This window comes from Falco peregrinus, chromosome 5, assembly GCF_023634155.1.
Source record: "Falco peregrinus isolate bFalPer1 chromosome 5, bFalPer1.pri, whole genome shotgun sequence".
Classification (NCBI taxonomy): Eukaryota; Metazoa; Chordata; class Aves; order Falconiformes; family Falconidae; genus Falco; species Falco peregrinus.
In genome coordinates, this window is record NC_073725.1 from 19,659,970 (window position 1) to 19,686,258 (window position 26,289).

The window sequence follows — 26,289 nt, forward strand, 5'->3', positions numbered from 1 at the left end:
CCTTTACTTTAAAAGTACTATTTCTCACTCCCCTTTGTCACGTTTTGAATCACTGTGACAAGTAAAACTGCTAACCTTAGCTCTCCTCCTTCTAATTAGGCAGCAGCATTAAAACTCTTTATTAATGCCACCCCTCCCAGGTGGTTGCAGATATATATACTTTCACAGAGTAATTGCTTTCTGGCCCTCATTTTAATTGGAGTCAGTGGGGGGCCTGTGGAATTCCACTGCCTTCATCTCCCACCGGCTCATTGTGCCTGTGACACAAATTCAGGAACAGGGAACTACTTTCCAGATCTGCAGCTGAAAGAATGTGTAAGTGAGGGAGGAAAAACCCCAACATCACTGAGGTGTAAGAGGAATTAGACTGGGAGAAAACAAAGTCTTCACTTGGGTTCTTCCTTCACGAGGAGGAAAAAAATAAAAAGGAAAAAATTGGCGAAAAAGCTTTCCAACGGTTGTTTTCTGGCTTTTGTCTAGTGTGGTACAGCTTGTAACTAGGTTAACCGGATCTTGAAGGAACTTAAAGACCGTTTGAGGCTAAGCTTAAATCTTAGTTAAGGTTATACCTATTCTGTAGAAATGACCCTCAGTTTTCTGGGTCCTTGGAGTCTCAGACAAAGTGAGAGAGAACACACAGCACAAGGGAAACGTAATACACAATGTTACACACCTGAATATGAAAGGAACTGCTTCTCCCAATTCACGTTTTGTCAACTTTAGCTTCAGAAAAATGTTTTAGCATTATTGAACATTCATATTTCATTGTAAAATGACCCTTTCTGAGGAGCAGAAAGAAACCATTTGCCAGAAGGCGGCATTTCTGTTGGAGAAACTCCAACAAACCAAGAGGTTGAAAGGAAAATATCTTTTCATGCTTGATTATACAAAATACAGTCAAGGCTTTTTTTTATACTTAAGAGAAAATACAAGTTTTTGAGATATGTGCTGTAGCTAGATTTTTCAAATGAAATGAATAGTAGTGAAATGGTAACAGTGTTGTTAATACCAGTTTTCAGAGTTAATATTCGCTGAGGTGGATGAAGTAATTCATATCCATCCAAGCTTTTGTTTCAGAGAGTGATTGCAGGCACTTCCACTCTGTATAGCGTTCCAATTAATGTTTTCTAAATTATAGTCATAATCATAAGGACTAGAAACTATAATTTTTCAAAAAAGTGTGCAGATACGACAGCATGAGGAGAAATTCTGTCTCTTATTTTAACAATTTTAAATAAGAAGTTTGTTACTTTTTTTATATTTATTAAAGCAGAAATAACTTCACAAAACTTCAGGAGTATAATTGCCTCTTTTGGAGCTTTTTTTTTTTTTCCCCAGCATCTCAGTTTTGACAGTTTTCCATTAATTCAGCTAGAACTTACATCTATCCTTCATTCTTTTTCTCCTTTCTCCGTAAGCCTAGTTACTGGAGCAGTTTCATGACAACCTAAAAATTCCCCAGTTCCGGGCACAGATACACAAGGCTCTGCACCCAAGTATCATTCCATGGTAATTGTGGTACTAATGTTTTGCTTCTTGTCTCTGATAGAAGACTGATTACTCTTGCCAGCCCTACACACAGTTGGGCGTTTCTAGAGAGGACAGTAACTCCTCATCACATCTGTCTAATTAGGCTGATTGGTTCATAGCTGTGAGCCAACCTGATTGAGAGGTGTGCTTGGCTCATTGTCTTTATTTCTAACTGCTTTTGCCTTGCATGAAATGAACCTTCACTGAGGCTCTTTTTGAGCTGCTTTTCCATTTAGAAGCAAAGTGCATGACCAGTGTAATGCTGAAGAAGTAAAACCTGTCCTGCTGACATGATGTGGGTAAGCCACGCCACTAACACGCTGGGGTCTGAGTTCTAAGTTGTAGCTTGCGTTGAGAGAAAAAATGGTTGGGGGTTTCACAGATTAAGAATTTGAAAGGACCTTCACATAACGGTGATCTGTACATAGGGATTAGTGCACATTGATTAATCTGATTTTCCATTTAGTTTGGCCATCCCAGATTACCTTCTACAGTGCAGACTTAAAGCATAAACAAAAGACCTGAGAGGACTGTGCTTGTTTCAGAGGCTGTGAGGCTACAGCAATGTGGTTCTGGGTCCCAGATCTTGCAGCCCTTTTATAATTCAGTGATCCCATTCAATTCTCCTCTGGAACTGAGACATTTGCTTAGCACTGTTGACCTCAGAAATGCAGCTTCCAGTGTTGCATAAGACAGATTTTGTACGAGCAGCAGCATGAAGACACGTGAGGAGGGTGCACTGGATAAGTTACATTGGAGCAACAAGAAGGGTTGTTGGAATGAGCTGTCTGACTCCTGGACTGTGAAATCAAGAGGGAACTAGGGAAAAGGAGGAGGCTGCATGGTGTAAAGCAAAATTCAGATGTTGGTTTGTCTTTCAAATCCCAAACTTTGAGATGTTTAGATTAACAAGATTTATTCACTCCATAGTGGTGGTCCAGGAGCTAATTCTCTGCTAGCTATAATTCTTGTAATCAAAACAATTAGTACAACACATCATGCCCAGAAAAGCATTTGCAGCATTCACATATATATCTATATAAATGGATTTTGAACTCTGCTGGACATATGATTACTCTACTCACAAAGAAAATTTAGCTCTTACATTACAGCCTTAAAATTATCCATTGACTTTGATAAGCAGTCAGAGGAATGCTGTGATAACATTGAATTTAATGTGGGAAAATTGTTTTTTTCATTGATCCTTGTAAGGAAAATGGCTCTAAGTTTCTGGAAGCATAAAGCTATCAAGTGCTCTACTGAATTCAAGTTGTTCCGGTTAAGGCGCAGTTAATGTAAAGCCCATCAAAATTTGCAGAAATCCTGTTCCTCTAAAAGAGGTGAACCACCTGACAGATTTACATCAAAATCACAGGCATCCATTTTGTGGGTTTCATTTGATTGCATGTGAGAGTGTTTCATAATTCGACACTCTGCTGTGCAAATTTAGAGTGCTGCATTAGCTTTGAAAGCACTGCAGTGAATTCCACCATCCATGTATCTGACCCAGCAAAACCAAACCCCAAGCCACGTTCCTTGTCAAGATCTGAGTTCTTAATATTCTGCTCTTTTACCTTTATTTATTCTTAAGGGACAAAAAAATAAAAATATCAAATTGTTCCATTTTGGAAGACAAGGAAGCTGTTACAGCTGCAGCACTGTGCAACATTTGATCCATTTCCCATTTCAAATATGCATCGGAATGTACAGCTGACTTCCAAGAAGAATTTTACATTCAGAATTAAAAGCTCATTTGAACACAGTATGACCAGTACATTCCCTCCTTTTGTAGAAAGACCGTTGCTGATGAGCTGTTGCCTGGTAAAAGGCTTACTTCAGACACACAACAGGTAAGAAAGCAGAGCATTTCCACAAGCACAGTCCTTCCTCCTTTCATGAGCTTGCATGGCTTGATCAAGCTCTGATGATTCACAGATTTGAAAGGCTTTGTCCATGTCATAACTGGTAAACACTGGAGAGATCTGTCTGAAGAAACAAGTTAAATTATGCACAACTATTCCAATCAAAGGCCACAGTAGAGTGTGGGTGGGAGAGAGCAGTTTGCACTGGTCTACGAGTGAGGGAATGTAGAGATACGCTTGGTGGTTCAGTGAGTAGATAACCTTCGGAGTGTATTACCTAGCATCTTCATGCCAGCACGATTAAGGCATTACAGCTGCAAAGCTGGGCTTAGGAAAGGTTCAACAGTCATAGACAGGATATTTTACATTGATTTAGAATTTCAAAGAGAAAAAACACACCTATTCTTCTTCAGGTTGAACGACAGAGCTTCACTCTAGCATCAAGCCCAAATGGCCGAGGAGTCTGTGGTGGATAGGGATTCATTTCTAATAAGTAGGAAGCAGTTATTCCTCTCGCGGCCACCTAAGGCAGCAGCTAACCAGTCACCAAACCCTAGCTTTCTCCTAAACATGTTCTGAAACCTGCCTGCAGTCCATTCCTGACTCCACGTGGTGTGAACACAGTCACACAGGTTGTGTGTAGACAAATCACGCTATAACTCCGTGCTCTTTCCTTCCCCACCTGGGGAAGAAGCAAAGATTTTCTGGCCACAGCTCAAAGCGGCATGCTCATACACCCTCAGAGCCTGTCACCCCAGAAGCTTTACTGTTGGTGGCTCTACCAGGTGTGTGACGAGTCTTTACTAAAGGCCAAGACACCGGCAGTGCTCTCACTGAGCAGCAATTTGCATCCTCCACCTTGGGAAAACCTATCCAGCTGGTTACAATGCTTCCTCACCTTACAGCCATGTTTCTCTGTGTCTACCAGTAAATCCCAATAGAGGTTATAGCGTAGTGGAGTAGAAAATAGTAGGTTAAATTTGTTGGAGAGCCCTGACAAACTGTTTGTTAGATAAGATCCCCAGCACCAAAGCTAGCCTTATGGGGAATATATAAATCACTTACATGTCAAGGACTGATAGTGGAATATGAGCTGGTAACTAAGGTGGCTAATTAAAGTAGAAAATCCTTGTTTCCTGAACTAACATTTAATGTTTGAAGGGAATTAATTGGAATCCCTGAGGCTGAAATAAGGACATGGCTTTTAAACTGTGCTGAAATGCATTGGAATAGTTACACTTCTTTGTGAGACAGACTCTACAGAACAATACAGAAAATAGGAATGTGTGCGCTAAAAACAGGGATTGTCCTTTCTGACTAGGAATGTCTGACAGCTAAGACAAATTGGTTCAGCTTCATAGTTTAAAATGGTGACTGATATTTTGTCAAGTTGCTGCCTCATGGGTAGACTCTTGCAAAATGAGAGCAATGATTCCATTAATTTGTGTCTCTTCTGTGGTCCCAGGTGATATACTTAATATAGTTTCTGTAATTTCACGTTAATACTTATTCCTCCTTTTGGTGCATTCTATAAATTTGCCCTCAGCTCATATTATACCCTCTGGTAGTAAAGAAGTTGCAAGCTGACAATGGAGACTTTAGGCTTGATCTAAAAAAAACTATAAGAGCTACAGAAATGAAACTTCAACAAGGATCTTCAGGTGCAACTTAGTTTCTGACTTACCTGCTTTCCAGTGCTGCTTTGTGCTTCTAAATCCATTTGTGTAAATTAACACAGCTCCATAAAGTCAGTTGAGCTATGGCTGCTGAACCCAGCTGAATGTCAACCCAGCACCTGGACGTTTCAAAGAATTTTCCCTCTTCTTCCATTCACATTTGTCTCTGCTTACTTGACTTTTTTTTTTTTTTTTTTTAAAGTACTAGATTTTTAAAGGAAAAAGGTATGAAGCGCAGAGCCCCATGGCATCTTGACCTGTGAGAATGACAAGGTATTCCAGCAAGAAATCTGCTCTTGGCTTGGATAATGCTTCCCAAGAAGCCTGCAGAAAGGTTGGTCCGGTCCTCAGGCTGGGCAACCTCTAGGTGAAAGGTGGAAAGGAGCCTAGTAACACTGTTCATGAGAAGATTTCCTAACTCAGCCGTTTCATTGCTTGAATTAGGTGAAACAAGCCAAACACCTATGTGGCGAAAACTTAAGTTTTCAGGAAGGAATTTCACCTAAACTCTAATTTCTGGGTTATATAACAATCACAATTGATGAGCTTAAATAGTTAACAGAGCAGTTACCGACATTCTTCATGTCTCTACAGCTGTGTGAGCGGTCTTCTCAGAGGTGAAATGAATACTGGTGTAAAACTATTTCACAAAGTAATTTTATGTGTTTACAGGCATGCTACTGTCACAGTGAGCAGAAAAGAATGAAAGAAATATCAAAGAAAAAAGTGAACAGGGTAATTTGGTACAGTCAGGTGGTACAAGAGATGTAGGAAAGAGGTAAGCCTTTGAAAGTAATATACCCCAGGAAAAAAAAAAAGCCCACGGTTAAGACCTAGTCAAAGTTGATGCTGATCTCTCAAGTTAATGTTGTCAGGAGTGAAAACTTTGGGGAAGATTGGCTGTATTCCATTTTTTCAGTTCTGTGCTCTTTTAGGAATGTTAATTTTTTTTCTTGGATAATTAGATGTCTGATATTTGATGCATATAAGTAACAGGGGAAATGGTTTGCATGCTGACAGTAATAACACTGTCTGATCTGTTTGCCAGATAACTGTTCTGGCCTGTTTTTTCAGAATCATTTTATTCCCACAAACAACAGCAGGCACACCTGACAACAACCACCTGGATTTCTCTGCAGGGGTGAAATCCTGGGACCTTTTACTGATTTCAGCGGTCCCAGGATTTTGGATGCATCCTCAAAATTTCCCTTTAAGATAATCCTCTTCCAAAATATTTTTTTCTTTTGATAGCTGATTGGGAATGACGCCCCCTTGCCAATAGAATAATAGAACTGAAACTTCATGTGCAAAGCTGTGTTGCTCAGGGAAGTCGCTTTTCAGAATTGGCACAGAAGCTGTTACTGTAATTTTCAAAATGTGCCTCTCTAGGTGGGAGGGAGGTGTGTTCTCCTTAGACTAAAAATCAGGTTTATCTGTCTTCTGTTAACCAAAGTTCAGGACTCTGGTGTCATTCATGTCTTTTAGAAAATTGTTCCTGTCTTTTTTGATAGTCTGTTTACCAGCTGCTCAGCAAACAACACCTAACAACAAAGGACTGGGGGAAAACTGGTGGCAGCTGCTTGTTATCATGTACCTTATGCTACTTACAACTTATTTTTTTGCATTGAGATCAGATAAAGTTCTGGTTCAATAGAATAAAGTTTTCAGTCCTGGCTTTTTAAGGAGTAAAAATATGGACGTGAGGTGAGTGAAGCCAGCATCAGATTACTTTTGGTTTTGTTTCTGAGCACAGGATCCAGGAGTAATTTTTAGATGCCTAATAATAACAAGGAAAATAGACCTAAACTGTTTGGGACCAAAGTGGTATTAGGATTTTCAGCTAAGTGCTCAATTATGATACAACATTTCTGTTCAGGTCAAAGGGAGGCAGCTTTCACATCTGTGGAAGAAGAGAAAGGTCCCTGAAATATTTTTGAAAAATCCGATGATGATCTGAGCACAGTGCATTTCAGTTCATGAAGAAATGGGTTTTAACATACACTACAAGCATCCTTATAACTAACTCTATGGGGTGCAATGGGATTAAAAAAAAATATCCCAAAGAAGTCAAAACCTTTACCAACTGTCTGCAGGTACGGAACATCATTCATAGCCCTGCACATTCTTTTCTTTTGAATGTGGAAGATAAAAATAGATTTCCTACACAAAGTTCTCATTAGGGGGTCACACAAATACACAGCAGACATTTTGTTCTGAATCAGAGCATTCTCTACACTACTTCTTTTGATGTATGGAATCCTTACTGCAGGGATCTTTCCTTTTACTGCCTATTATTGTCTATTATTCAACATGGCAACAATATATGAAGCTATTACTGAGCTAAGCATGCAGCATATTAACATATCTGTATATATTTATAAAACTACTGTTTAGCTTTTTTCTTTTTTTTTATTTCAGTGTCATTTTTTAAGCTTTCAGTCTTGAAATTATCATGGTGGATGTTTTTTTTAATTTTTAAAAATATTTTTATACGTCTTCCTCTAGTTTCTAATGATCAATGCAGAAAAACAGAACTTTTTTTTTTTATCATAACAGAGTGGGGAGTGGGGGGCAGAGTGGAAAACAAAGAGAAAATTTTGATGATAATATCTTTGAATACAGCTAAAAAACCCACAAGTTAGGTTTACAGTGTCATTGGGATTGAGGCAGGCACATATCCACTTCTAAAAATGATTGCTTGTTTCACTGTGATACCTAAAACAGAAAGCAAAACTAGCTGCTAGATGATGTATAAACTCAAACTAGGACAATACCAAGCCTGAAGAGCTCACAGTTTAGATATAAACTTGCTGTGCTTGCAAGTGTGTGTATGTGAGGGCTGGTCACATCCCCTTGGAAAGACAATCTAATCCATTGCATTCCAGCTTGATTATTAGGACCTTCTTTTCCATATTTTTTTATGTATAAGAATTTTTTTTCTGACTGATTCTCTCAAATGTTCTGATCATGTGGACTGCCAAATCTGCTGGATTTCCTTGTATGTGGGATCCCAGAAGAATGTCCCTGTTTGAAACAAACCCTGACATTATGAGATGATTACTATCCCTTCTGCCATAAACTGTTACTTTCTTTAATTGTTGGTCCACTGGATTTACACGCTTAGTTCTGTTAGTTTTGCTTTTGGCTAAATTAAAGCATCCCAGATCTTAGTCCTCCCTACGAATATGTAGTGACTTGCTTTCCTCCCTATTTTCAGCCATCCTGGTGCTCATTGCTCAGCAGTCCTGTCTTTCCTCAGGGTCCGGTAAAAGAGACTAATATGACACAGAAATATTATTGACTACAAAAAGAAAACAGAATTTTAAAATCGTATAGAGTTCTATTAACCGAAATCATCATTCATATAACTTCAAGTGTCTCGGTTATCTCATCAAAATCTATTTGAACAATTATATGGAAAAATCTACAACATACTTCAGCACCCTGCTTACTCAGAGTCTGAAACCATAGAGTTCAATTGTTAGGCATCTGAATTTGAGATCACCCATTCCATCGAAGGTGCAGGAGAGGTCCAGTTCTTATTCTGTCCAGTGTGCAGTCCCTTTCTGCCTGAACACTTCAGGCACTCTGAGGCACCAGAAAGAAATTATAGAGTAGTATTATTGCAGGTGGTATGACTAAGTGATTTTTAATATTTTTTTTCTTAAATCTAATGGAGAATAGAAATACTTACGAACGTAGAAGGTAAAAGCATTCATACTATGGACAATTTTCCCCTAGTTTTTCTTTTATTTTTCTTCTTTTCTGAAATGTACTTCTAAAAATCTTGACTATCTTTGCTAGTGAAATTGTTTCCTCTTACAGCTGAGCTTGACCCTGTTGAATAAGAGGCAGTGATATGCAGTTACCGAAAGAAGCAGTGACTCCAGAATGCTCTGCGCTGAGATTTCAAATGGAAGTAAGCAATCATATTCTTTGCCATCGCTTTAAGCAACAAAATATAACAACTGCATGCACTTGAGCACTTTAAAAAATGGATGTTATTTCTATGCAGTACTCTGGTTGGAAAGGTTCTCAACTACAATGCTTAGTGGTTTTATCGCTGCTTGTAGATGTAATAGTGAGATCTGGGGTTTTTTCTATGTACATTGACCTGAATCCTTTTTAAAAAGTATTGATTATATTTGATAGGTGCATAGGATAGTGATAGTCTTGTCTTTACCAAGAAGATAAACTTATCTTCCTATTATCATTCTGCACTGGACTCTAAGACTTTTTATTTCTTTAAATAAAATAATACAACTCATTATAGTTAACCTCCTGCAGTGTTTTTAAGGTTTACCTTTCTTTTTTGCTCTGTGAAATTTTACTTCCCATTTTGAACTAGTAACTATGTAGAGAGATAACAACCCAGCTACCATCAATTTCTTTCAAATTTTGCACCTTATTCAAGGAACAAAACCAGTATATTTGCGCTGTAAGATATTCACTTTCCCATCAGATTTATAAAAGGCTGAACATTTATTTTCTTTATTCTTGTTTGAGAGCTGTAATAGATCATTATAATAAGTTACGTAATTTTGGGCAACCCTCATCAGACACACTTCTATTCCAGTTGACACATGCACTAATCTGACAGAGTGGAATGTTAATCTTGATAATGATAATTTCTGATATTTCTGCAAAGCTTTTCATCCTATAGAGTTTGAAGGCATTTGAAAGATCTGCTGCGCATAACTGAGTTCTACCACACCCTGTAGAAAAGCCCCTCTTTACTGACGAAGGTCATTGGCATACTGAGAAATCTTTTTTTCTTCCAAAGCAAAATACAATAGCACAACTGTTGCAGGTCTGTAGTTGACAGTGAGGCTCATTCTGCATTCAGCATGTATGTTTGTACCTAAATACTACAGTGACAGGCAGGCTGTAACTACCTAAGACAGGAAATACTGTGCATGCACAGCCTGTTAAAAATTGGTGCATAGCCATAAGATAAGTGTATGGGAAAAAAAAAAAAAAAATGCATATACATATCCTTGTGTTCACCACCAGTTACACTGGGAATGTGTGCCAGGTCTTATTTTGGATTCTATTTACAGTCTAAGCAAAACTCTGCTCTCGATGCATTTTCATTGACATTAGTTAAGAACAGGCTCATGATGACAGTATTCAATGCCAGAGTGAATGGAGAAGATTGGAATGCGAGACAAATCCAGTAAAGCCCTGTGAGCTGTAATATGTAGCTCACTCGTCAAAAGGCTATCAACCAAAAAAAGGAATTTAAGGGGTAATTTGGGTCAAGGAAGGTCTAGCAAAGAAAGAGATGACTGAAAGCTCCCTCTTATCAAAAGCTTTTCAGAAAAAAAAGCCCAAGATCTAGTGTGGTGACCCTGTGTGGGACTCTTCCCACCCTGCTCTGGAAAAGGCTGAGGAAAAGAGGTAGGTAGAGCTGGCTGAGATGGTGTGGTTGTATGAGACTTCTGAGTGGTACTGAGAGTCATCAGGAGGAGTCTTAATGACTATCCAGGGAAACAGAAGTGAGGTTAAAGCAGAGTCCAGAAAGCAGAGGAGATGATGTTATTTATCATATTCTTGTTATCTCTTTAAATATTTGGAGTATGGATGCCCTGAAAGGGTTTAGTACATGGCTAAATCACCACTGTGGCAACCCATTGAACAGGTTCAGGGCATTCCTGTTACAGTCATGTTGGACCATGACAGTAAATGGTTATTAAATGGCAGGAATTTATAGGAGCATCTGTGAGTTGCAGGAAATTATGCTCCTGATTCCACAAGCCCCTTCTTTTTATATCGCATTTCTATAAAAAGTGAGAAGGAATCACATTGCCAGCAGAGATGTAAAATCAGGTCAGGACTGTCGCTGGTTATTTAAAGGTATTGCAATGCTTTTGTAAGACTGAACATCATATTACATGCTGTATCTTGGCTAAATTCCATCTTTTATAATTGCATCCCCTTCTCCCCTTATCAAACATTTCTTGCTGTAGCAAGAGGATGCAGCATTCTTCTTTCTCCTAGTCTAGATGTCTGAGTAGTGGTGTTTCAATCTCATCATGATCTCTCTGAAAGACAGATCCAAGGTGCAGTATGATCTTTGCATCACTCCCTGTGGCATTGTTGTGTATGGAGAGAAAAAGAGGGTTTTGAAATTAATGCTCAGGCACAGGTTCCATTTTTCTCCCCACTTAAGAGCAAGTACAAATCTGTTAGTTTGGCTTCCTCCACTGTTACTCTTTTGCTACAGTATAATCACTCCCTGGAGCAGTGGGAGGCTTAACACTTTAAAAACTACTTTGAGATCATTTTAGTCAAAATGCAAACCACCAGTATCCCATTAGTACTGGGAGTACCTTCAGTGCATTGACTTGCTTGTGATTCCAGCTTGATGAGCTCGTGATTTTAGCCCTTAGATGGCATCTTGATAAGCAGAATCCAGGGGGGGTTCATTACTATGTTAGCTGCTCAATGAACTGCCAGATTGGACTGAAAACAAGCAAGGGGTGGGTGACTATAGACAAAAAAACTCCGCCACCTGATACTATTTTAATATAGTTTTCTCTGTGGGTACAGTGTTCGCTGGCGAGAAGTGCCCACAAGCTCGTCCCTTGGAAACACAGGCAGATACTCCACTAAAGCAACGGTCTGGTCTTTGCTGCCTGATAGCCAGCTGTGGGCAATAGTGCGTATTTGATAGGAGAGCCTAGTGAAGATGTCCACCAGTACAGCTGGCCAAATCCACCATGCCAAAAGTAAAATTCCCATCATAAAAGGTACTAGAGGGGTATCCTGTCGCCTGTTTCCACAAAGACAAAATTGGACTGACTAACAAATGAAGCTCTTTCTCACCTGTAACACTCACAAGTTGTACTGAGGGACCTGGGGGAGGCTGATCAAGTTGCACTGCAAGTGCCAGCACTACAACTTTTTTTTCTGTGTCTAATAGTTTTCAGTGGCCCTCAGTCTGCACTCTCTCGGAAATTGGGCTGTCAATGGACTTAACTCCTCTTTCCTTTGAGAGCTCTGTTTTAGTGGCAACCAGCCAGATTCCTCATAGCTTTGTACATTTCTAGAGAGAGGTAGCTGTGGTTTAAACCAGTGCTGTTTATCAGTAGTATCATCTCTATATGCACCCTTAATATCCTTTTTACTCAGGACTCTGGGATGATTTATACACCAGGTAGTGAATAATGATACCTATAGCTCCCTCTTTCCTTTTCACTCCTTATTTTTCTCTAGTAAATACATGGGAGTCTAAACAGGAATAACGCCTTTTGATAAGCATTGATTTCATATCTTTCCTTTGGCGAAGTCCAGCTCTACTCATATACCTCTTTTGCAGAAAGGTGCTCAAATATTGCAGAGGAACGTCTGTACCAGGAAAAGAAGGCAAAAGTGTTGCATGGGCCAAAAGCCCTACAGCATCTTGCCACTGGGGAGCTCTACAGCAGGTAGGACTTGGCAGTACAGCAATGTGTATATAGTGCTGGTGTCAGGAACCTCTGGGATGCTCTTATCATGCTGGCTGCAGCCAGAGCTTAGGAAAACCTGCTGGAGCCCCGAAGCAGAGGAATGCTCTGCATCACACCCTGGTCACCTTTGTGTGTGGGGCTAGAGGGCGGGAGAGAGGGCGGACGGACAAAGTGTACCACCCATGCAGTCAGCCTTGGACCACCCAGCAGGAGAATGCTTGGCAGCGACTCCAGGCAATATTCAAGTGCCTTTATATGATGCAACAACTTCAGCTGGGGGCTGAGAATCAGCTCTCATGTTTTATTCATCCAAATTGCCTTTCCCCACTCCAGAAATCTACACTCATCTCTTCACTAGAGAATGTGTTCAATTTCCTCTTGTTTAGCACTGCGCTGCAGTGCTCGGGTTTCCGCCGAGCGCCTTCACTTAGAGACTGAGTGGCGCTAGTCACAAGTCCAACTTCTCAGGAGCGAAGTGTGGGAAAGAGAGGGAGAAGTGGGTTCGTCTAATTCGATGTGTTTGTTTTGTTAAACTGAATATTTGATTTTCAGTAGCCAGCTCCTGTGGAAGGAAAGAAAAAAAATAAGAAATGCAGCTTCTTTTCCTTTTTGCTTTTTTTGGTAAGATTTTAGGTTTGACTCATCTTTCCCAGGCTAATTGTCAAGAAACTGACAAATCAGTCATGGTTGACAAGTGAGTAATTGGGAGAAGAGAGGGAGTGCAGCAGGTGTCGGTACTAATTTGGTAAAACAACAACAACAACAAGAAAAAAAGTGTAGAGAGTGGTATGATAGTCACTTACACAGTCATGACGTTACAAGCTCTCCATACAGAATGTGTGCAGGATTTTACAGCGCTCAGAGCATTAACTATTAACTGGCCGCTCTGGGTCCATTTCAAAGGTCACCTACAAGTTCACCGGAAGAGAACGTTTTTGAGCCTCTTAGCAGGGAAGACCAGTTCACAATGCTGCTGGGGAACTGGACAAAAAATAGTTTCCTGATTCTCACCTGTCACATTGCTGGGCACACAGAACAGTCCTTGCAGGGGTACACCCCATGCCCTGGCCCTGACTTTCCTGTGCTAGGCTGGACTGTCAGGGACAGGTACCTCTGCCAGAGCTGGAGCATTCAGTCGCTGTCACCCTGCCAAGATCTCTGTTGCCCACAGCTGCCCAAACTGTGACTCTGCCCAGTCCCTGCTCATTGCTAAGAGGCTGATTTTACAGTAAAGCCCAAATCTCACTTGCTGAGTAGCAGAAATAAGCTTTGCACCTGGAAAATTCCTCAGGCACTGAAGAGAACAGTCTAAGATGCTGCTGTATTTTAGAAATCAAAGCCTTGGAAATAAATTCTTTACTTACTAGCCCAATCTGCCCCTCTGACCTCTATATTTCCTTACTTCAATCTCAGTTGTTCACTGACGCTGCCTCAACAGCAACCAGTGTTCCCATTTTGATCTCTGTAACGGTGCTAGTGACTGCAGGCCAAATAATAGGTTCTACTGGCAAACTCCTAAGGTGCACTTTTGCTCTGAAGTAGCTGTGCAAATAGCATTACAGCATTGCATGTTTATTGTCTGCTAAAGATTTCAGTATCTTATATACTCTATTTCAAAGAAATAAAGCTTCCCCCCCCCCACCCCCAATCTAACTGCCAGTCCTGAAAATTCACCAGGGACTCAAGAAAAGTGGATTTTTTTTTCCTGGCTTCTGCATGGTTACTAAGAATACAGAGGCTGCAGGGCAATTTCTGCTCTGGCTTTCATCTGTATAACCCCTACTATTTTGAAAACTTGCCTTCACTTTCACAAATGAATTATTTGAGGTATAGGGGACCTGCAAGGCAGGTCCAGGTGGTGGTACCCACTCCCAGAGCTACAAGGTACTGAAGCTCCTCTCTGACTCAGAGGTCTGCAAATCATCTCCGAACACCTGTATCTCCAGTATAGATCAACTAAGAGACAATTCTTTTCTTCTCACTTTCCAGGATGTAAGTATTGCTCATTGGAAACATGTTTGGGTTGCTTTTCTCTGTTTTCTTTAAATGAAAGAGGCATCTCCACCAGCCATATGGAATGGCTCCTGCTCTGCAAAGCGTGTATCTGGTGGGGAGTGCATCCATTCAACCTTTCACAATACAGATCTTAATTCAGCAGGGAAGTGAGCTGACAGGTGCCTTTGCAGCAGATTTAAATCGGAGGCAAAAACTGGAGCAATATAAAGCAGTCTGAGCCAGCCAGCCAAGTCGTGCTGACCTTCTGCCAGTACTACCGCAGCCCCAAGCGTGACTTTGGGTGCCACATCCTCAGGAATGATGGCGCTGGGAGAAGCCAGCAGGTCCTTCCCAACAGCTGCCTCCGCTCTGTTGCTGTCCATTGGAGTGTTATCACTATGACAACCTACAGGTATAATGATGTGTGTGCTAGCAGGAGCTCCAGCTGACCCTGATTGCATGTGCATGGCTCAGAGCTGGGCTTCCCTGCCTGGGAGGGGAGCAAAGAACACGTGGATCCACAGATGACTCTCCCCTGACTCTGTCCTGCCACTTGCTAGCATGTTTGGGATGTAAGGCAAGGTGGGAGCTTTAGAGACACTGGGTAGCTAGGATTCTAAATAACCTTCTCTAGGACAAGGGAAGGGAAGGCTTGGTTTTCTCCTCTGTTTCTAGATTCCTCCAGGAAAAGGCTTGTAAGAATACAAAGCTGCCTTTCAAACTCTGCCTTCTCTACGCCTGTTAAAAGGTAAAATGCTTCCAAACCTCATGTACACTGCCTGCCTCCCTGTGTGCTATGAGCGTGCGTGCATGCGCGCGTTACTTTCTCTCACTACTATGACAGCACATGCTCCTCCAAGGCTATTCACAGCATTAGAAATACAACTCCTCCCTCCAGTGCCCCGTGTGTGCGTGTGTGTGTGGCTCAGGCTTTCTGCTTCGGCTCACTCCCCTCTGATCGCGGGACTGACGGTCACGACTCTGCTCCACACCTCCGAGCTTCACGCGGAGGGGAGGAAGGTCAGGGGAAACACAGAAGCAGGCGCACAACTGACCTACAGAGCCATCAATAACTTACTTCTCTCGCAGCAGAATTGCACAGGGGAGGGGAGGAAGGAAAGAGGGAGAGGAGAAAGGGGGAGGAGGAGGGGAAGAAAAAAAGAAAATCCAGAGAATTCTAGTCTTACAAATGTAGTGAAACCAAGTGGTTGGAGTTCATTTGCTATAGAAGAGCAGAGAAGAAAGAGGACATTAAATGAAAAAAAGCAAGACGGGTCTGTAGCTTTTTTTCCTGATAGCAGCATTTTAGAGGTAAAATGATTCCTCCGAGCAGCACGACTGAAGTCAGCGTGGATAGTGTGGAGAAAGAGAATGAAGTGGAGAGCACAGAGCAGCCCCCTTCTCCAGCATCAACTACCAGCCAGGAATCAAAGGTACTCAGAGAATGAGATTTTTATTATTACTTTTTTTTACTCTTTGTTTTGAAAAGAGATGTATTGCTTTGATTTTTATTTGGAGACCTGTGCCAGGATCAGTGGTAGAGTGCTATGAGCCACCTCTGATTGCGGTGCCTGTTGTGACACTCCTGCTTCTGAATTCTCCCCATCACTTGGGCAGCTCAAGAGTCTGAACTGGGAAAATACCTGCCTTACCTGTCTGGGTTTGGGGATTTTTGCTTGTGTTTTGTCCTCCTTATTAAAGTAAAGGTCCTGGGGGAGTGGTGGGGCTCAGGGAGGGGATCAGTGCCAATAGATGGTGTTAGCTGTTTTCACACCAAGCATCAGATCACTTAAAAGATTTTGTTCATGGTTGGAAAGATTGATTTTTCTTGCAGGTTCAGAGAACAGAATATTGCCTGGGGGCTTGGGGTGTTTCACCTGCCTTGCCTTCTCTGGCAGACCCACCAGTGAACTTTCATTGCTTAATGAGCCAGCAGTTGAAACAAGATGTAAGTGACAGTTTTGGCACAGTAATCCTTATGTACACCACCCAGAAAAGGATTTTTTTTTCACAACCTTTTATTTATTTATTAATTTTAAAGCGTGGTTTAATTTACCTTACTGAAAACCAACTTCCAGTTAAAATGGCATGGCCTCTGACTTTTTAATTGACTCGCATATGAAAAGTTTTTCCGCCTGCCAGTATGTTACATGGAAGATAGAGAGATAAAGGGAGAAAAGTAGTAACCTTAGAGAGGTAAAGAGAGAAAAGTAGTAACCTTACATAATGAATATTCTTTGCAGCTTACCTCAATAATGTGCTTTTAGTGATTCCCTATTAATTTCATATGATTAATATCCTGATAGCACATGACAGATCTTCTCGTGAACTTCACAGTGATGCTATATGCTATGTAGAAATAGGGAGGTCCTTGTCGCTAGGAGCTTACAGCTGGCTAGAGCCTTAGGAGGTACCGTACGAGCAAAACAGCTACTTGACAGGGAAGGTTTGTGCTGGCCTGAGTTTAAAGGCAGTGGCTGCCTGGGTCTAACGTAGGGAAGACTGCTACGTTATTCCACAGTTATACCTAGGTTTCTGGAGAGTGAGTCAAAATTATCTGTCTGTGTGGGTAGAGTTCTGACGTGGGCTTTGGGATTTTTTTTTTCTTTTTTAATTAAATGTTATACTCCAAGGAGGAGAGCTAAGGTATTCCCTATGTAAAAGAGACTCTTTAAAGAAAAAAGAGCTCTCCCAGCAGCAATAGCATACACTATTCACTATACACATCCAGCCCTGCTGGGACACTGCTGCAGTCTTCCTGGTTAATGGCAAATAAAAAGTAAACAGGTTATTGGTTGAAGCCCGTGTTCTAAAAAGATCTGGTGAGCCAGCTGATGGGTACCTAAATTCCTCCCTCCCGAGACCACTTCTCTGGAATTGCTGAATTGTTATTTGGCCAGCGGGAAGCTCAGAGCCCCCAGAGAGGTCCCAAGAGCAACCGGAGCCTTCACTGCACTGCCAGCACCAGCTTCTCATGCATGCTAGCAGTGCACAGGGCCTGCTGGGCTGTGTGCTTGCTCCCTGTCCTCACCCAGCCCTGGGCAAGTGGTTACGGAGCTCAGGGTGCTGCTCACATGGTCAGTCACTTCATTACGATGGTGCTCGAGGGGCTTCCCCGCTGGGGCAGAGCGCGCTGTGCCCACAGCCAACTGAGCAGCATGAATCCAAACCTGAGAGGCAGTGAAGTGCTGCGTGTAGGGCTCCTTCTTGCTGTTTGTGCATCCGTGAACTTGCAAAGATGACAACAGGAATTAGGCACATCTGGCCAGAGAATAAATAGGCTACAAACTGGTTTATAATCAAATGTTATTATCATCAATTTTTTCCAGTCTTGTGAGCATTTGAAGTGATACTTTGGAATACACAAAAGCTATGACTGTGCAGTTGATGCCATTACTTGCATACAGATATTCTTAGCAAACATATAATCTCTCTGTTTGTATTTCAGAACTGCAAATATGATCAGAAAGCTTGTTGTATTGTCATTTCAGTAGATGGAGTCAAAAGAACCTTCTGATCACTGGAGTAATGAGATAAGCTTTCTTTTTGTGGTCCTAGTAAACAGCAGGATGGAAAAATTCTCAGTGATTTCATGAAGATGTTGATCGTGTTTGCATTTTTTTTCTGAGAGAACTGATGTACTTCAAAAGCTAAAGACTTTGACAAAGGTATAAGTCAATGCTGCCAAGGGCCTGTGTGCAAGCTTTTATCTTGCTGTGTCCCCTGCTGAGGGAGCTATCCTGTCATTCACGGAGTGCTAAGCTTTCTTCAGGTACTCTCTGTTGCTTAGGTTAACAAGTTCGTGTCTGCTGCTGCTACCGCAGAACAGTTTGTGCAGTATCTCATTACCCCACAATGACTTGTTTCTGTGGCAAAACACTATTATGACTCCAAATATAGGAACAGAAACAACATGGATAATAGCAACCTTCAAAATGCATTTGAAAACATTCAGCAGAAAAACAATTTTGAAAAACTAATGTAGAGAGCTTGCTTCCAGTCCTGTGTAACCATAAACTGTGACACATAGTCCCTTCTAGTACCAAAGTCCAGAAAAAGAATTTTATCTAGCACACTCCAGACTGCACTCACAAGATGACAGGGAGGAGGTATTGCAGTTCCTGACTAGCTGAGCTGGAGAGGCAGAAATTCACACTGCTATCAAGTAGCTGAAATTTGGAATAATGACTCTCATGTGTTAGTCATATAACCCTGACACAGAAAAGCAGCTCAAATAAATGCTAAAGCCTCCCACCACCTTTTCCGGTAGATTAGCAGCATATTTACAGGTGAGCACATGTGCATGCTGAAAGCTGGAAGACTAGACCCTCACGCGTGTCCTCCTCACCATGAGCACCTTCCCACCTGGACTTCAGTACAACAGCTCAGAGTAAGAAAATTCAAATACACTTTCAATTCACCACATTCTCTGCACCCTAAGAACAAACCCATTTACGAATTCTAAGTATATTTTTGACTTATGGCATGGTATATATATTGCTATATAATGTGGCTGTGTCTTTTGGGTTATGCGTCCTTGAGTACTTTACATACGGTACCTTTGGTTTACTGTCTCATTCATGTAACTTCAAATGGGTGTCTAAAGGGTAGCAAACATGCTGTAACTGAGCCATCCTGTAGCACTATATATGCTGCTACTGTGCTAAAAACCCTAGAGCTTGAATGGTTAAGAATGTTGCAAAACTAATGATTAATTTATTAGATTAATTTATTGGCTCTTGAAAAGTTACTTCACACATAAGTATGACTTTGAGTGGATACTTAAAGTTTACTAGGAGACTAACTTTATGAAGGTACCTTACAAATACATGTAATTGCTAATTTTATTACATTCGTATCTTTGTAATTATGGCTCCCACCTGTTTGGGTCCTTCACATCTGGCTTCCAAGAAGGCAAATTACCAGCTTGTCAAAAACTTTTGCAGATTTACAACTCAGCGAGGGAGGACGTTATTAGCTAATGAAACCTAAGGCAAATTTTCCTCCTGGTGGTGGCTATTAAAGACACACTGCACACTTGTACAATCACTAACTTAGCAAAATAAGCAGAAATCTAGTGACAGCAATAAGAGATCATATTTCTGATGCCTTTTATGTAAAAGTACCTTTGAATCTGGTAAACTAAAATTCAAAGGAACATGTGTCTAAAGAAAAGATTCCTACACCTGGTAATATTTATTTATGTTTTGACATACTTGGCACATAACTCTGTTAGCTTTATGCTTCTTATATTTAACTGACATTTCTTCTACATGAAATGGAAAAAGCCCATCTGCTGATTTCTTTAGGTGTGAGTCATTATCACTGTATTGTGAAAAATGGCTGGGGGTATTCATAGACCATAGGGTATATCTTAGAAAATTCCCTTACCATTTTTAAGTTCTAAGGGGGGCCTGAGCATCTACAATGTTTGAGCTAGTACCAGCAGAGAGATACCTGTGAAGACCCAGTGGCTTTTTTTGCAGCTTTGCCCATTTTCATCCACTTTTTATAAAGTCTAGCTACAAGTGTGATGTACTGCAGTCATGCATCTTTGGTGTGATAGCTTCAAAATCTTTCTGTGAACCACAAATTCATGTGCCTAACAAATTGCTTACACTCAAGTCAGTTAGGTAAGTTGAATAGCTGAAAAATAAAAGGGGGGGGGGGGGGGGGGGAGAGAAACTAGACCTCCAAATAAATACGGCATCTGGACTACATATGTTTTACAAAATAAATGAGTCTGTCTCAGTCTGACAGTTCTACACAGTTCTATCTAGTGGCCAGTATTCAGGCGAATGCAGACCATTACCTTAAAATTTAGTTATGGCAATTCAGGAGATGTAGCCTAACTTTTTGAACACTAGCTAACCTGATAATGTAGTAGATAAAATGGAAGTTTCTGAAGAGTAGCCAGCCAAGAAAAGGATTAAGCATTAAAGTTCAAGATGTAGACTCCATTTATGTATATCCCCACATGGGGCAAGAGGATTGAACTTATTTTTCCCTGCTGGTCCTGCTGGTCCAACCAAGAAATACTGCTTATGTGAGGTTTCAAAACTAGTTAATACTAGATACTGAACTACCATAAACAGCTTGAAACTCTTTGGATTTGGATAGGATTGCATGGGATTTAAATCATGTGGGATTTGTACTATACTGTTAAGCTGAGATCTTCCCCACTTAAAGAGTTAATACTTTATGAGGCTCCATATATGGTTACTCATCAATTAATATTTTAAAAGGGCAGGGAGTATGGTGTACAGTTAGTGTTTCACCCTCCACACCAGTGACAAACATCCAGTATGTAAACTGCTGCTGTAGTCTTCAAAGGAATAAGGGACAACTTTAAAAAAATCCTGTTGAAAAGGGAAGAAAAAAACGGTTCTCCTTACATTCCTCTGCGTAAAATGGTGAGTACATACTGTGAAGGTAAGACTAAGGGAACGAAACACGCTGAAGTATTTTTATGTGTTTTGATGAAGCATTAGAACAAATTATGTACAGGAATATTTTGTTAAGAGCAGGAAAGTAATACTCTACCCTGTCAATAATTTCTTGAGCAGACTTGTTCTTGTATTTAAATTCATTTTGACTCTCTTTCTTACTTTTTTTTTTCTGATGAAAACACTCTAGTATTGTTTTCGCTTTGATTTATATATCAGATCAGTTCCTAGGCACGTTGAAATATCTGAGGCAAAATAGAAATGTGATCAGTTCATTCCCTTCTATCCACACTTCTGACATTGCCAAAATGAAGAAAATGTCTATTACCATTCAGCAACTAAAGATGACTTGACTGAAATCTGGTGTGGTAAATGTATTTACTAAAAAATGCAAATTTTCAGTAAAACAAAACAAGTTGCTTTCAAAACTGGAAAACAGTTCAGTCCTAACATCTCAGTCTCTTATGCTGTATTCTTTTTCATAAAGTATTACTGTCAAATTAAGGTTTTACCACTCCTTTTACCAACACCTGGATGCTCTAATGGCTAAGGGATGCCCTCTGCCCCTCGCTCCCTTCCAATTCCAGTCTAAGTTTATTTCTGGCCAGTTTGTGTGGCATCGTAATTTTGATGATGTTGCTTTAGCTTAAACATCTCTTTTCCATTCTTGGTGCAGGTTTCCATCGTGTAAGAATAGACTTTTATATCCCTTCCCAGCCTTTCATTTTCTATACTAACCAAGCCAGGCTGACATAAACTCTCCATTCTTCATCTCATTCTAGTGGCAGATTCATATATCAGTTTTGAACAATCTTTCTTGAAAAAGGGTGACTGAATTTGTGCATGGTATTCTGCACGAGATCTACAGTATCACTAATGCTTCACTAGCTTTTCTAGAAACCTTGCGTCTGATGTTTGTGTCTCCTAGTCACCCCTTGGTCAGCAAGGTGTCACCATTCTATTTCTCTGTAATTTCCAGTGGATCCAGGATACCTTTTTCTGCATTCAACTAGAGTGCTTTGGATCATGTCTCAGGTGCACAAGCTTGCATTTCCACAACTGAACTTCATCACGTTTCCATGACTTCATCCTTCAAGCCCCAGTTTTGGCAATGCCTCCAGCCTCATGTCAGAGGGAAATGGCCTTATGACATGCCTACTCTTTGCATCAAAATCAATAATAAGAATACAGAGCAAGACTGACCCTGAAATTAGGCCAGTGTTCTTTGAAGAACTCCACCAATGACCTTCCTTCAGCCTAGTACTTCTTTCAGCAGTAGCCATCTCCCGTTGAATACAATTTCTTCGTTGAATACATTTCCTTACAATTTCTTCACTAATTCCCTTCTTTTCAATTTATGCTAATAGATTCCCTTTTGGCAGCATACTCATAATTTTCATGAAATCCAAATAGACAGAAGCTACCTTTGACTCAGAACATTTCTTTGTCTAGAAAGTTGTTCATCTTATCCAAGACAACTGGTCTAGGAGGATTTTTTTCTTTTCTTTTTTTTTTTCTTTTTTGTCAAGGAGAGTTGAGGTCAGATCTACAAATCTATATTTGGTGGGGTCACTTTTCCTGCTTCTTGAAACAGACTTCTGTTTTACTTTGTATCATTTCTGGCTTGATAAAGTTTGTGAAGAAAACTTGTTCTTAGACTTCCAAAGTAAAATTTCATGATGGAGGTTGAATGGTTTCTTTTCTCCCTTTCACTTCAGCAGACACATTGAACTGCTTTTTTAATGTCATACTATCAATTTCTGCAACCTCTATCTTATTATTTTGCCCCAGGATCATTGTTCTGGGCAGAAAGTAAGAAGAGTGTTTGCTGAAGTTCTGAGCCAGCCTTTTATCCTATCCTTACTGTACTACATCCTGTTTCGTCTTTTTCTTTCCCCAGCCTGAATCAATCCACTGACATTTCCTTAAACACCTTTTTCAAGGACTCACTCAGCTTTGCCTGACAATTAACATGCTTAGACCTAAGGAACTCTGCTTGAAAGCTCCAGTTATATTTGCACACCAGGGTTTTTTTCCCCCCTTCTCTTTCTCTTGTTCCCCTCCCCACCATTCTTCGTGGGCTCTGTTTATTCCAGACTTCCTTTCTGAGGTAACTATTTTCATGCAGTTTGTCAGGAGCACACGTTCACAGAATCATTATTTTTTTTCATTTCATATTCCAGCTAGTATTAAAAGATTTGCTTTGAATAAATTCTATGCCTTTTACACATCCAAGCACATCCAAGTTTCTGATGGTTGTGTTTATCAATGAAGCACATCTCTAACCTGATACCTGAAGGCTAGCAAAGGCCAAGGTTCTTCAACAACCTATGGTCATCTGGGTTCATCAGCACTCAGTACCTGCTGAGAGCCAGCATTCGTTAGCAGATGCAGTGACCTGCTCACCCAGCTGTGCTGCTTTCCAGACCACTGCTGAGACCTTCAGACAGGCACTTAGCTTGGGTCCTTCTGTGTCACACTCCAAAGTGTGATGTGGTCTCAAATATTTCACTAGGGAGACGAGAGTGCTGAAGGCTTGGAATTTTTTCAAGGGAACATAGCACATCAAAGACTTTCCTCTTGCAATCCAAAACATCACTGAGAGGTTATTTTTTCCCTTACACTTTATTTAATTTAAATGGAATTAAATCATAATCACCTGATAGAAAACTGTAATTCCTTGTATGACAAGCATTTCTCCTACTGGCTGCCTGAGCCACTGCTGTATAGTCTTGATAGGTAGAAGATTTCATATTTGATAAATTTGTTTGTCAAGCAGAGGACTAATCTTTCAGATATGAGCAGGAGTTGAAGATTCTTGGCAGTGTTCAGTCCCACAAAACTTCCAGCTGCACTGGCAAATGGTCATTTAATATTAAATGAGCACTGCCTTTTCCAGGCAAGTGAATGTATATTCTAGCTGAAGCATAAGCAAACTTTGCATGTTCATCATAGCAAAGAGGGACAGCTGTGAAAATGAGAAATGTATGTGTGAATGATGGAAATAACTTGACCTTCTTTTCCTTTTGATATATGCCTCTGCTTGAGGAAAATCCCTTGATTCGTTAGACCAACAGATATAATATATGCACGTTGTCAGGGAATTCAACTCGGGAACACTGTAAAATATATTTACGGTAGATGTCTAAAAAACAGACTTCTTGTGTCTTTGACACCAGCAGTTAAATACGACAAATGGCTTGCATATCTTATTTTAAAAAATGAGTCTCATATCTGTAGTCTTGTATAAACATGCTAGACACTCATAGAAGATTTCCCATTGACAAGTCAGCATTTCTTAGCTGACCTGCTTTTAACTGATGAGAGTAGTTTGTTTAGCACTGTCAAATGGACGTGATACAGGATAGGGGCTGCAGTGGTGGGACTTAAAAATACCATGGAATCATAGAATGAATAATTGTGACAGAAGTGTTTCCCAGCCACAGGAGGCTGCACATTCAATATGGAATTGAAGACAGAGTCCTTTAGGTGAGTAACAGTGACAACTTGAATGGTTTCCTTTCCTGTAGACATAATGTGTTCCATTTCTGAGTGCCATTTAAAAGCTTTATTAAAATGCCACACATGCACTGCTTCATTAATAAAGATAATTTTAGCAGTCTAGTGTTCTGAATAGAAAAGCGAAGTGTGGCTAACCTATAGTAACTAATGAATAGGTTTAATTCAGAAAGGAGTAAAATACTATAAAATAGTATTCACAAAGCTATTAAAATCAGCATTTAGAATTTTTTTATCTCAGTTTATTCATTAGAGTAAGACAAAGAAATGTACACTACAGAGGCACAGCTCAGGTGAGAAAGCCAAGTCAACTTGACAGTTTGTTATAGAAAATACCGTTGAATATGATCTTAGAGACAGACTTACAGCTCCATCACCTCAATATTTAACTTCATTTGCTTTTTACAAAAATTGTTCTTGCATACTGAAGGGAGGCATTAGCTTTTGTTGGCCAAGAGTCAGATTTCTAGCGTGATACACCTCCTCAAATATCACATGTATATGCGTACTCTTCATTATTGATTTGCCAACATTCTCCCTGCCGGTTTAAATGCTGTGGTAGCAATTCTAAAATCCAAAATGTCTTGGGATTGAACTGAGAGGCTAAAAACCTTGATTCAGTCTCACCTGCCTTTGTGTCTACACAGAAAGAAATTATCTTGAACTGGGTATCTCTGTCCTCGCAAGTAAACAAAATATACTAGGCAAAATTCAACATGGCAAACTTGGTAGAGTGCCACTGACTTTGTGCAGTTAAACTGAGGATCCAGTTGTTGAGATATTCAGGTCCATATGCATTTTTTAAAGGCAGCCACTGTGAGGTTATCAATGAGTATCAATCAGCTTAAGGATCCAGCATATACAATTTCTGTTATACCTTTTAGTGTACTTATTTATAAGTGTGCATAGCTTATTTCTCACTTATGTTCACACATCCTTTTTTAATTCAAATTATCTAATTAAGGAATTAAACAAATAAACATAAGGTGACTTGTGAGGAATTGCCAGACATTTCTGGTAAAGAACATTGCAGTGAAATGTATGTTTGCAGAGTGCTTTTTTTTTTGCTATTTTTTTTTCATTTTTAAATGTCAAAACATCTGGCTGTGAGGAAATGTTCAGTTCTCTTGATTGTACAAACTTTTGCCAGGAAGCTTTCTCTCTTTGCAGGTGAAATTTCTATTTAAAAGAGGAGAAAAATGCATCCTAGGTTAGATTGTACAGCCCCACCTGTAATTAGAGACCGACTTTTGGCAGTTAACTTAGTAGTTCAGTCTCCCTGTGTTATAAAAGGAACACTGACTGAAATTGTTTTATGAAAGGTGATTTAGAGGAAAGCCTGCCTTATGTGTTCTAGATTAGGCTCTCTGAGGGGAAATCTTTTCCCAGTGGCCGTAGTAGATAGCTACAGCAAAGTTAAAACCTTGAATTTTGGTAGGGTAAACCCCACTGTGAATCTGTCGGAGCAAGGTCTTGAACCTTGCCTACAAAAGCTGGCAGCTCATCTGTTCCCCTGGTTGGGTTGGTCTGTCTGACTTCTCCCCTCTCCTGCCCACAGCACTCTCAAAGGCATTTTGAAAGGCTGCATTTGTTTTTTTATGTCAACGTGGAACAAAATCATTCAAACTTTGAACATTTTTGCTAAGTGGAACTGCTGTTTTCCAGCCAGCCCTATAATGGAAAGTTATGCACCTATGACAAAAATTGAGAAAAATGTGAGCCTCTCCAGGCTGCAAAATGTGAAGTGCTGCTATTAGATTGTAGCCACGAGATGAATCATGTACCAGTTTCATGAAGTATGGGCACACAG

At 40.3% G+C, this 26,289-nt stretch overlaps 1 protein-coding gene and 1 long non-coding RNA gene across 3 annotated transcripts in view; both read left to right on the forward strand.

The window, feature by feature from the left end:
• Positions 1-5,241: 5,241 nt before the first annotated feature.
• LOC114013528 (uncharacterized) lies at positions 5,242-14,805 on the forward strand. Its single transcript, XR_003556565.2, has 3 exons — positions 5,242-5,846; positions 8,894-8,987; positions 12,390-14,805. It is a non-coding gene; the product is annotated as an uncharacterized LOC114013528 (long non-coding RNA).
• Positions 14,806-15,051: 246 nt separating this feature from the next.
• The window catches only part of STAC (SH3 and cysteine rich domain), a 74,833-nt gene continuing 63,595 nt past the window's right edge, over positions 15,052-26,289 (forward strand). The window contains exon 1 of one of the 2 annotated variants that reach the window (XM_005242204.3): positions 15,052-15,947. In XM_005242204.3, the coding sequence (XP_005242261.1) occupies positions 15,831-15,947 (117 nt within the window). In that variant the 5' untranslated portion in view covers positions 15,052-15,830. Of the gene's footprint in view, positions 15,948-16,364; positions 16,463-26,289 lie in introns of those variants that run through there. The other variant, XM_027793679.2, reaches the window with a different exon arrangement.